The sequence below is a fragment of the Lynx rufus genome, unplaced genomic scaffold (assembly GCF_022079265.1).
Source record: "Lynx rufus isolate CCGP_SWC_20201006 ecotype Redwood Valley unplaced genomic scaffold, mLynRuf1.p SCAF_15, whole genome shotgun sequence".
NCBI classification, from domain to species: Eukaryota; Metazoa; Chordata; class Mammalia; order Carnivora; family Felidae; genus Lynx; species Lynx rufus.
Window position 1 is genome coordinate 24,207,251 of NW_025814829.1, and position 12,775 is coordinate 24,220,025.

The 12,775-nt window shown below is 41.8% G+C and overlaps 1 protein-coding gene across 1 annotated transcript in view; it reads right to left on the reverse strand.

Moving 5' to 3' along the window:
- The window catches only part of CAMSAP2 (calmodulin regulated spectrin associated protein family member 2), a 111,649-nt gene extending 99,933 nt beyond the window's left edge, over positions 1–11,716 (reverse strand). The window contains exon 1 of the mRNA XM_047076706.1: positions 11,011–11,716. Within this exon, the coding sequence (XP_046932662.1) occupies positions 11,011–11,149 (139 nt within the window). The 5' untranslated portion in view covers positions 11,150–11,716. The remainder of the gene's footprint in view (positions 1–11,010) is intronic.
- Positions 11,717–12,775: the final 1,059 nt, after the last annotated feature.

A 12,775-nucleotide genomic window follows, 5' to 3' on the forward strand; every position in this document is an offset into this window, starting at 1 on the left:
AATCAGTGTGGCCAGAAAAATCAATGTAAATGATAAATCAACATTGGCTATGAGTTGATGATCATGGAGGTTGGGTGAAAAGTACATGGCAGTTTACTGTTACTGGACATATTTGATATTTTCTAAAATCAAATGGCTTTGTTTATTTCAAGAGAAAGAAAAAAAAGAAGAGTACACAACTTTCAATGATTAAGAAAGAGCTCTGAGTAGTGTGATATATGGACGTGGATGGATGTGAGGCCTGGAACTACTACAGCCATTTGCTACCATGAGAGAAGACAGCTGGAGAATGAAACTCACACATAAAGAAGGGCATAGCTAGGGAAATCACAAAGAAATGGAAATGGGACCTGATCAAAAGTCCAACTTATCTCAGAATTTTTTTGGTTATATGAGCCAATAAATCCTCTATATTGTAAGCCAATTTGAGTTGGATTTTCTGTTACCACAAGTGAAGATACTCTCATTAACTTTCAACCTACTATGGTCACAGTTTTGCTTCTACATTGCCCTCAACATGTCCTCAGCCAAGTCATCAAAAACTTCATCGGTGTTAACTCAATGGAATTTTATGAGACTTCTTGCTTAATCTGTCTCAGCAGTACCTTATACCGCCCTCATCTTCAGTGTTCTCTTCCCTATGCTTGAGATTCCATACTTCCCTGCCTTGTTTTCCTCTTCTCTGGTTACTCTACGTCTGGCTCCTTTGCTGGCTCTCCTGTGTTAGGTCCCCTTGTCTCTCCTCTGTACTTTCCTTCAAAGTGACTGGCAGTTACTCTTTTTATAACCATGTATGTGTCTCATCCCAAAGATCTTCTAAATTCCACATATGAATTTTTAAGGCCTAATGCACACACCACCATTTTAGATATTCCTCAAACTCCATGCTGTTCTTTGCACATACACACAACCTGGCTCTCTTCCATTATTCCCTTTCTCAGTAAACAGAAGCAATCTTAACACTCCCCACAATCTCATCTTTGTTCCCACATGCCCAATCACCAAGTCTTATCTTTTACATTCACCCACTTCTTTCCATATCCACTGCTGCAATCCAAATTCAAGTTGTCATCATCTCTCACTTGGACTATGACTTCCTACTTATTTCCCCTTTGCAAATCTTAGTCTCTTTTCAATACATTTTCTACTGTTTTTAAGAGATCTTTTTTTTAATGTGGTAAAATACACATAACATAAAATTTATCATTTTAATCATTTTAAGTGTACTTTAAGAGATCTTTTAAAAAGCAGACTTCTGATGATGGCACCTAGCTTTAAATAAATGGCAGTGACTCTGGGTCCAGATGGAAAGGAGACTTTTCACTAGAACTACCCTGACATACCTTTTGAGTTTTCAATCTGTGCCTGTCTCATCTGTTCAAAAAATATTTTGGGGTCAAAAAGTAAATTTTCAAGATATCATCACAATCTTTAGTATGTATTTTTAAAAAATGGAGGTGGCTGGAAAAAAAGACAAATTTCTGCTATTTCAAAATCTGTTACATTACAAAGTTCTACAAAAGTATGAATTAGAGAAAAATTAACAAGGTCAGCAACCCCTTTATTTGAATGTCATCAAAAAAGAGAAGGGAAAACAAGAAGACAGCTGAAAAAGAGAATCTGGAGAGCAGTAGAAAATGCCAGCAGAAAAAAATGAAACCATCTACATTTGACCCTCGAACAACCCAGGGGGTTAAGGGTACCAACTCGACGCCCCCCCCCCCCCGCCATGTAGTCAAAAATCTGCATATCACTTTTGACTCCCCAAAAAACTAATTACTAAGAGCCTACCGCCAACCAGAAGCCACACCAGTAATATAAACAGTTAATAACATTTTACATGTTGTATTATATACTGTATTCTCATAATACCTAACTTTTCTTAATTTTTTTTCAGTATTTCTAGACTATGCAGTTCATCTACAAGTTTTTTCAAACTGTCACAAATCTCCAAAAAGTTTTCCTATATGTTTATTGAGAATAATCTATATATACGTGGATCCACGCAGCTCTAATCCATGTTGTTCAAGGGTCAACTGTACTTTGAAACTTACCGTGGTTGATGACAAACATCTTTTAAAATATTTCAAATGTTTCATCAAACGTCTTTTATCCAAGAGCCTAAAGTACTCAGAATCTGCATGCAATTCCCATTTGAAAAGATTTTTGGGTGTTTTTTAATGTTTACTTTTTTTAAGTTTATTTGTTTATGTTGAAAGAGAGAGAGAGAGCAGGGGAAAGGCAGAGAGAAGAGTGAGAGAGACAATTCCCATTTTAGAGACAGAAAATGGTGTGGGGGCACCTGGGTGGCTCAGGTCATGATCCCAGCTTGTGGGAAGGAGTCCCACACTGGGCTCCACACAAGAGGGTGAATGAAGCCTGCTTAAAATTCTCTTTCTCTCTCCCTCCCTCCCTCTGTCCCTCTCCCCTGCTTCCACTCTCTCTAAAATTTAAAAAAGAAAGAAAGAAACAAAGAAAGAAAAGAAGAAGAAGAAGAAGAAGAAGAAGAAGAAGAAGAAGAAAAAGAAGAAAAAGAAAAAGAAGAAAAAGAAAAAGAAAAAGAACAAGAAAAAGAAAAAGAAAAAGAAAAAGAAAAAGAAAAAGAAAAAGAAAAAGAAAAAGAAAAAAGAAGGGGCACCTGGGTGGCTCAGTCAGTTAGGCATCCAACTTCAGCTCAGGTCACATGAGTTCGAGCCCTGCATCAGGCTTGCTGCTGTCAGCACAGAGCCTGCTTCAGATCCTCTGTTCCCCTCTCTCTCTGCCCCTCTCCTGCTCACTCCCGCTTTCTTTCTCTCTCTCTCAAAAAGAAATAAACATTTTAAAAAAGAAAAAAGAAAAATGGTGTGAAGGAGAGAGCTGGGAATTGGTGAATATGGCACTTCCAAAATACCTTTTTAAGATCGTACACGCACACTCCCAGGAACCTATGTTTATGAAATATGGAGTGCAGAGATGAACACTTATTCCGGTTAACGGAAATTCCATCTCTTTACCTTAAGAAAATAGAATACTCCACAAACATTACTAGGCATAATACCGCAGAGTACAGCTGTAAGGATTACAGAACGAGCTCAGTGGCCTCCCTACTGCTACATATGCCCAGCCTCTAGTTTGTCTAGTTTGTAGTGAAAAATACTTTCAATAAAAATAATTCTCTGAAGTTACTATAAGAAATATAATCCCACACTGCGCACAGAATATGTAAAGGTAGCCTAAGTGTGAGACTGATAAATTCTAACGCTTCCCAATTTTTTCTTCTAGTGAACTCAAAGCAGCATGCACATGCTTATTACCATGACTATGCAGCAAGTAGGGAAACCAAGACAAAGAGTACTTCAGGAAAATGCCCCAGAAAAAAAAGGGAATAAGTGGTAGTATGAGAACTGCAAAGATACTACTGTACAGGCCTTTAATCTAAAATGTTATGTTGATGAAGAACAATGTTAAAGAAGGAAAGGAAAAACTGTGCAAGGCACAGGATGGAAAGTGATCAATGTCATAAATGAAAACAACTTTTATCTCAGCTAAAGAACCAAGCTTGTCACTACAATAAATATGTAACATTTAAGTATTATTATTTGTTGTCCATCGATGAATAAAGAAGATGTGGTATATATATACAATGGAGTATTACTTGGCAATCAAAAAGAATGAAATCTTGCCATTTGCAACTACGTGGATGGAACTGGAGGGTATTATGCTAAGTGAAATTATTCAGAGAAAGACAAATATCATATGACTTCACTCATATGAGGTCTTTAAGAGACAAAACAGATGAACATAAGGAAAGGGAAACAAAAATATACAAACAGGGAGGGGGACAAAGCATAAGAGGCTCATAAATATGGAAAACAAACAGAGGGTTACTGGAGGGAATGTGGGAGGCGGGATGGGCTAAATGGGTAAGGGGCATTAAGGAATCTACTCCTGAAATCATTGTTGCACTATACGCTAATTTGGATGTAAATTAAAAAAATAAAATTAAAAATAAAGTATTATTATTTGTAATGTACCAATGGAAAAGGTCCATAAACTAGTATACATGGAAAACTAGATAAAGAGATGGAATTTCCGTTAACCGAAATAAGTATTCATCTCTGCACTAAATTAGGGAGGGGGAGGAGACTCTGAAATGACAGACCAATGCTAAATATATTTTATATTTCTGTACTAATTTATCAAATACCAGGTTTGTTGAAGATTAAATAAACTTTAAAAAATTTTTTTACATTTATTTATTTTTGAGAGACAAAGACAGAGCACGGTGGGGGAGGGGCAGAGAGAGAATGAGACACAGAATGCGAAACAGGCTCCAGGCTCTGAGCTGTCGGCACAGAGTCCAACACAGGGCTCAAACCCACAAACCGCAAGATCATGACCTGAGCCAAAGTCGGACGCTTCAGGGACTGAGCCACCAAGGTGCCCCAGATTAAATAAACTTTCAATTCCGCAAAACAAACTTAACACTTATATTTGAAAGGTTTTCATGCATTCATGCCTTCACTTCCAATACTATACAATTGTAATGAACTACTGGAGTTCCTGGGTGGCTTGGTCAGTTAAGCATCTGACTTTGGCTCAGGTCATGATCTCGTGGTTCATGGGTTCGAGCCCCACATCGTGCTCTGTGTAGACAGCTCAGGGCCTGGAGCCTGCTTCGCATTCTGTGTCTCCCTCTCTCTCTGCCCCTCCCCTGCTTGCACTCAATCTCTATCTCTCTCTCTCTCTCTCTCTCTCTCTCTCAAAAATAAATAAACATTAAAAAAATAAAATTGTGATGAACTACAGAAAGCATATATAACATAGAGGTTAAAATACAAATTTTAGTATCATAAAGGCTTAGGCTATAATTCTGGTTCCACCACTTACAAGTTGATCAAAAGCAAGTTATTTAAGCCCTCTAAACCTGTTTGCTCATTAACAAAAAGGGCAAACTATCCAATTTCCTAAATTCTTATGTTCCATTTGAATACTTCTGAAATCAGGATGTCTTACAATTAATTTGGACTTTAATGTACAAAAACCCTTTTTAAATTGCATGTATATCTTAAAATCGTTATGGCAATGGTTCTCAAGCTGGGGTCATTTGGCCTCCCAGGAGACATTGAGAAAGTCTGGAGACATTTTTGGTTGTCACACCTGGAAATGACGGTGGAGAATACTACTGTCAACTAGGCCAAGGATGCTGCTAAAATCCTACAATGCATAGGACGGCCCTCCACAAAAAAGAATTACCCAGCCCATAGTTCTGTGGTTGGGAAACCTTGCTTTAGAGTTATAGAAGAAATAAAATGGTTTCCACTTAATAGGGTCATTCTCAGAATTAAAAGAAATAATAAATATAAAATGTTCAAAATTGTACTTAGCACAAAGTATGTGTTTAACAAATTAGTCATAGCACTTTTTCAATCCAATATGCTTAGAATAATTTATCTACAAAATAAATACCAAATTCCTCAACCTGGCTCTTCAAACAATTCTGTTCCAATCTACCTTTCAAGCTGGATCTCCTACTACACTTCATTACACAAACCTCCCCAATCCTACTGGTCTATGTTGGTTTCAGAACTCCATGCCTGCACAAACTATCTCCTCCATCTACAATGCCTACTTTCCATTCAGCCTGACTCACCTCAGGATCAAGTCTAACTACCACCTCCACTTCAGAGGTCTTCCTTCACAGATCACTGACGCTGGTGGTACCCTTTCCCCCTCCCTACCTCTCCCTCCCTCTGAATGTCACCATTCCAGTTACATGGCCCTTATATATTTCCTGAACTCTACTACAGTCACAACCTGTATCACATCTCCCTTATCAGAACGGCATGCATGGTTTAAAAACCTATAGGTGCACCTGGCTGGCTCAGCCAGTAGAGCATGTGACTCTTGATCTTGGGCCTGTGAGTTCAAGCCCCACACTGGGTGTAGAGATTACTTAAAAAAATAAAATCTTTAGGAGTGCCTGGGGGGCTCAGTCGGCTAAGCATCCAACTCGATCTCAGCTCAGGTCTTGATCTCAGGGTCATGAGTTCAAGTCCCACATTGGGCTCCACACTGGACATGAAGCATACTTAAAAAAAAGAAAAAAGAAATAAAAATAAAATAAAATCTTAAAAAAAAATAAAAACAAAATAAAAACCTACAGCATTTGACACTGTTAATGAGACCACCCTCTTGAAATTTTTCCTTCCAGGGCCTCAGTATTATTATACTTTCTTAATTCTCTTTCTAACTCTCTGATTGCTTTAATTCTGCCTCCTTTTCTTCAGCACCCCCTCTCAAAGTAAAGTGTTCACTACCCTACATTCCATCACCCTCACATCTACTACAATTTCAGTTACATTTTATGCACAGAAGACCCTGAAATTATTATTTCTATCCTCAACTTACCAATCATACTCCATATCTACATTATTAGCTACCTACTTTATTGGATTTCTCAGATAAGATATTTGGGCAACATGGGGCTGCCTGGGTGACTCAGTCAGTCTGTCCAGACTCTTGATTTCAGCTCAGGTCATGATCTCATGGTTCGTGGGATCAAGGCCCAAGTTGGGCTCTGCACTGACAGCCTGGAACCTGCTGGAGATTTTCTGTCTCCGTCTCTCTCTGTGTCCCTCCCCAGCTCTATAAACTGAATGGCTCTGGATGAGTTCCCTAAACCTCTGAGCTTCATTCTCCTCATCAGTAAAATTGGAATGATTAATAGTTTCCATCTCTTAAAAGCTGTTATGAGAATTAAAATTATGTAATACATGCAAAGTGCCTGATACACAGCAAGTACTTAATAAATATTAGCAGCTTTATCATTTCCACTCTACTATAAGCTTTCTTGATATCTTGCCTTAACTCCTGCAATAACTTCCCTAACTGGCCTCTCTGCTATTAGTCTTTCTTAACCACAATGACACCCGTTGTCATCACAACCTACACATGTATATAAATTAGAGCTTACATAGGATTTTGACAGCAAAATGTATTTGGACAAATGATTTTATACTATTAAACTAAACAGTATGAAAAGGAGAATGATTTTTTTTTTTAAAAAGAGAGAATAAGGGGCACCTGGGTGGCTCAGTTGGTTAAGTGTCCAACTTCAGCTCAGGTCATGACCTCGCGGTTCCTGAGTTCAAGCCCCTCATCAGATCTGTGCTGACAGCTCAGAGCCTAGAGCCTGCTTCAGATTCTGTGTCTCCCTCTCTCTCTGCCCCTCCCCTGCTTGTGCTCTCTCTCGCTCTCGCTCTCTCTCTCTCAAAAACAAATAAACATTAAAAAAATTTTTTTAAAAAGGGAGAATGATAGTTGATAAAGTTGAAATGATATATTAACACTAGGAAGTGGGCCTTAAATTCCATGTTAAGAATTTCAAATTCAAGAATTTCATAAAGAGGTTTTGTACCCACCATTTTCCCTAAAAGATTTAGAGGAGCAGAACATTTAAAGCAAACTCAGCAATATCATTGCTTAAATGGGTTAAGCTGTTCAAATACAGCAGAGACAGTACAGCTTAACTTGCCCTTTTGGAATTTGCTTCAAGTAATGAGCATCTGTTTATTAAAATTCATCTACACAAACTTATTCTTCATTTGATCAAAACTGTATCTGTGTTATTCTACAAAATAAGCTATTAATGGGGCGCCTGGGTGGTGCAATCGGTTAAGCGTCCGACTTCAGCCAGGTCACGATCTCGCGGTCCGGGAGTTCGAGCCCCGCGTCAGGCTCTGGGCTGATGGCTCAGAGCCTGGAGCCTGTTTCCGATTCTGTGTCTCCCTCTCTCTCTGCCCCTCCCCCGTTCATGCTCTGTCTCTCTCTGTCCCAAAAATAAATAAACGTTGAAAAAAAAATTAAAAAAAAACAAAAAAACAAAATAAGCTATTAAGATTTGGGCTATTTGGACTATTTTCAATGTAATGAGAAGAATATAATTCAAAGCTTCAGAAATAAGACTTCAAATGAAGTAAAAACTCCAACTGCTTTCTAGGTATTACAATACTAGTGCTTTATTTATTTTGTATGGTTCAATAACTTCATTCTATGTCCATCATTGATTTCTAGCTATCATTTTAAATGACTTTTCCAACACATATGATTCTAAAATTGACTACTTTTTAATATATCAAAAGTTAGAAAGTTTCTCATAGAGAGAAACTAAATTAATAACTGAAGATTCTTATATCATCGTTAAAGAAGCAATTTGGTAAATCACAACTTCAAGTTGGGCTAATATTTTTGAAATATTAACTGAATACCCTTAGGTAATACCTTTGAAATACGTTGTCTGTTAACATTTGCCGCTTAAATGTTTGCAGAAAATGAAGAAAAAAGATTACATAAAAAAAATGAAGTGACTTTTCTTCTGTTCACTCCATATAAATGTACACTTTGAAAGTCTGTTGATTAAAGAATAAACAAAATGTACAAACATAACATTCTCAATAACGTATTAAATTCTGTTACTAAGTCACCCTCTTAAGGTCTTCTAACTTTGGTTCTCATTCCATTTTGAGTATGATCTTTTTATCCATTCCAACTGTTGCCAAGGCAAATGTAACCAAGTACCAATAATATTCATCTAAGCCTTCAGAGAGTATGTTAAGAGTTGACCACTCTTTAAAGAAAATAAAAAAATAAATAAGACTTCTAACATGTACTATGTGCACATTTTTCACACTCTGCACAGTGGTATAAAGAGCAAAGACTTCAGAGTCAGAAAGACCTGAGCTGGCATGCAAAATCCACCACCTGCCAGATGTTTAATCTCAAACAAATTAAAAGCTCTGAACCTGTTCCCTCATCTGTAAAATGAGAACAGTATCTACCTCGAGGGTTGCTGTAGGAGTAAATGAAGCAATGTACTTAAAGTACTAGGCATACAGCAGGTATACCCTGCCCCCACCAATGCCATACCCTTGGGAGTCAGTCAAATGAAAACGTATCTCCACCCTTACTAAAAGTGTGATAGTAGGAAAGTTGTTTAACCTCCCTGTGCACTGGCATCCTCATTTTTTAAAAATGGGGAACAAACTCCTACATCCCAGACTTGCTGTGAATCCCTAATGTATAATTTCATGCAAAGCATCTAGCAGAGTGCCTGGCACACAACAGATTCCATTGATATTAGATTCCTTTCACTTCCTTTCTTTTTAAGTGTGTTCAATATGTGTTCCTCAAGCGGTCCAGAATCTGGCAAACTTGCCTGACATATATCCCGAAAGTAGGCCATTTTCTGGTTAGTAGCCTTTGTGAATCGAGGGCAACATTCTGACATCTGTACTATGAGCATCCTCTCAGTTTCAGAAGGAAAGAAAGTATCCGTGTTATTCCCCTACCTTCCATTTCATACACATTGCTTTTCCACACAGGTCACCACGTAAATTTCCTTCTGTCTTTCCAAAATACTTAAATAGCTTTCATTTCTCCTCCAAATGGATATCAGCCTCAGCATGCTGCTTACGTTAAAACCAAAATACATCTATTATTCTCATTGCTGATATCAATGGTGCCAGAAAATAAAAATACACGGACACTTTGTGCTTCTTCCTTCCTATGTGTTACTCTACACATTTAGTTCCAAATAAATCTTTAAAATGTAAATTATTTCAAGATGAGTTTCAATTACACTTACTCCTGATGCCAGTTTTAAAACCTTAACATCTTTCTACTTCAATATCAAAATATGAGAATTTAAATAAAACAAAGTTGTCATAAACATAAAATCACGTTAAAGTTTCCTTCAAAATGAATTAAAATAATTTCCCAAACACTGAGATTCCTTTGCTAGTTAACTAAAATGTGCAGCTCTGAAAACATCCAGCTATGGATGATGTTTAAGAAGAATGAACGAAAGCATTAACCCCCATATTTTCACAGCCTTCAGAGTGGAAATAAGTCATTCTCCTCCCACAAAAAATTAAAAAAAAAAAAAAAAAAAACACCCAAACTTAGATTTATTTAACATCTGGAGAAATATCTGCAAAAACTGAGAAACTTTTCAACCAATATTTTACACATCCAAACTTTATTAACTAGGGCAGAGAAACCTTACAAAATGATCCCTGAAGTTATCAGAGGAAATTTCCTTACACGAGCATCTTCCTATGAAAAGCTCTCTAATTTTTTCAGGGCTCTACAACATGGGTTCCTGAAGCAACAGCTAAGGAATTACAACAGGAGGCCCTTTTCCTGTTATTTTGCAAAGACTGGGTAACGGAGAGAATGTTTAATTGCTACCCCACTGTACAATCTGTGTCAACAGCACATGCCCTCAAAGAAACTCGACTATTAAAAAAAAAAAAAAAATCCCATAGTAGGGAGTGTTTGTTTCTCTTAATTTATGAAACCAAGATACCGTTGGTAAAAGGAATATATCTCACTGATAATAGGAAATGAAAACAGCATCCCACAATCAGCAAGCTGAATATTGGTTTTAAATAAGTGGTTTAATAGAGCCTGGAATGTGTAGGGAAGGATGATACAGGCTTTGAGAATGACAACAAAAATCAACACTGCACTTCGACACAGGCCACCTTACATTCTAGGAAGCCTGAACAGCAGCCATCATTACAAATGTCAAAATCAATATAGTACTAGGTGCCGTCCACGTCCTTCAATAATCAAAGAAACCAGCTCAAATTTCTTGGTGGTGTAATCACAATTATGACCGAGGGGGAAATGTACGCAGCACGACGAGGCAAATAACCACAAAACCGCCCCAAGTAAAAACAAGATAAAACAGCTTACTGAACACAACAAAACACCTCTGCTACCCAATAAAAGAAATCTGGGTAAAATCCCACCTGACCATTCAGGAGCACCTGGCTGAAGACCAAACCTAATTTCTCCTTTCTTTCTTGTCTTCCCAGTCCCCCATCATCTCCCCGAACCTGTGCGAGAACACACGCACCGAGGGGGCATCCGATGATCGGAGACAAAAAAAAAAAAACAAAAAAAAACAAAAAACCGGGATGTGTACATCCTAAGGAGAAAGACGGAAGGGAAGACGCCACTTACCTGTCCCAAAGGCTTTGGCCACCAGCCAGGCCAGATTGCAGGCGATTTTGGCCCTGGAGAAATCATAGTGGTCAAAGGGCTTGATGGCTGGAACAATGAACGTCTTTCTCATCTCCCTGGGGTCTGCAGCATCCCCCATCTTTCACGGCGGCTCGTCGGGAGGTCCGGGCTCTAACCTTCACATGGTGTGGCCGCGCCGCCGCGGGGGTCGGGAGCGGACGAGGGAAGGGCTCAAACCATCGGGGCCGGGGCGAGGCCCGCCCGGGCGGCGACGGGGGAGGAGAAGCTCAGCTGTCCGCGCCGCGAGCCTGCCGCCTCCCGCGGGAGCCGCCGCCGCTCCTCCCGGGCATAGGAATGTGACGGCGCAGCGTCCGTCCGTCGGTCCGTCCGCCCGCCCCGCGCCGGCGCCCCGCCGAGCCACCCGCCCCGCGAGCGCGCGTGTGAGCGAGGCCGCCTCCCCTTTGTCTCCGTTTAGTCACACGGGCTGGGGGGGAGGGGGGAGGCTGGAAGGGCCCGGAATTTTAAGGAGGGGGGGGGAGGCTTTAACAATCACGTTGTGGAAAATGTCCCCGCCATCGCGGTGCCCGCACGCCCCCGCCTCCCCCTTCCCTTCCCGCGGAGCGCGGAGACCCCTCAGGCCCCGGCGGGCGGAGGGACGAGCCGGGCGCGCGGGACGGGGTGGGCGCCCCCCCCACCCCCCAGCAGCGCAGCCCGGTCGGGGGCCGCCGGAGACCGAGCGGAGGAAAACGTCAAAATCACTGCGGCTCCCAGGCCGCCGGCGGCGCGGCCCCTCCTCTGCGCTCCCCTCCCGTCGCCGTCTCCTCCTTCTCCGGCCGCCGTCTCTGCCGCCGCCGCCGCCTCCCGGGCCTTCCTCCCTGCGGACGGCGAAGGCGGCGGCCCGCGAGAGGCCGTGAATCCCGGGCTCTCAGTCCTGCCTTATCAGCTATGCCCCCTCGTATTTTTTCCCCCCTTCTGCCGCCCGGCTCGGTCGCTCCCCGTCAGCCGCCGCCGCCGCCGCCGCTGCGGTTTTCCGGCTGCCGCACTGGATGGAGCGAGCAGATGCGGGCACTGAGCATGCGCGCCGGCGCCGCTCGGGCCTGCGCCCCCGCCCCGCTTCCCTCCGGCCGCCGAGATCCCGGCCGCGCGCCAGCCCGGCCCTCTGAGCATGCCCAGCCTCGCTCCCGCCCGCGCCCCGGCTTCGGTGCGGCTGTTTTTTAATCATCGCTTCGGAGCGCTCGCCTGAGTGGACATCCTCCTCGTCCCTGGCGTTTGGCTGCCGCGGCTGCTGCTTACACTGCTGGAAGAGGAAAGGGAAGGAAGGGAGGGGAGGGAAAGGCCTAGCAATAGCTCTCGTACTTTAGCGACCCAGTGGCGAGGCAAAGAGCGCTGACATTTGTTAAAATGCTTGTTATGGGTCACACAGCCTGCTGCGAAGCTGAAGTGCGTGAAGCCCGCTTAGAGCTCGAGGTGACCCTACAGGGTTAGGTGTCCTCGCTGGTTGACCACGAAATTATAGAGATGAATGGCGTTGGCTGCGTTGATGCAGGCACACCCGGACGGGGCTTCGCCAGGATTGAGAACCTGCGAGGCTCCACACCTGTGATAATTTCGTTACATCAGGATATTCTTCTTGACTCGATGCTCTCCGTTTAAGCGCTCTCTCTAGGTGAGGGAGCGCATCTGCCAATGCCTGTCTGTTTCCTCCAAATAAAGCATAAATTCTTTCACACAGCAAACTGCCACCCACCGTGATCTGGCATCGACA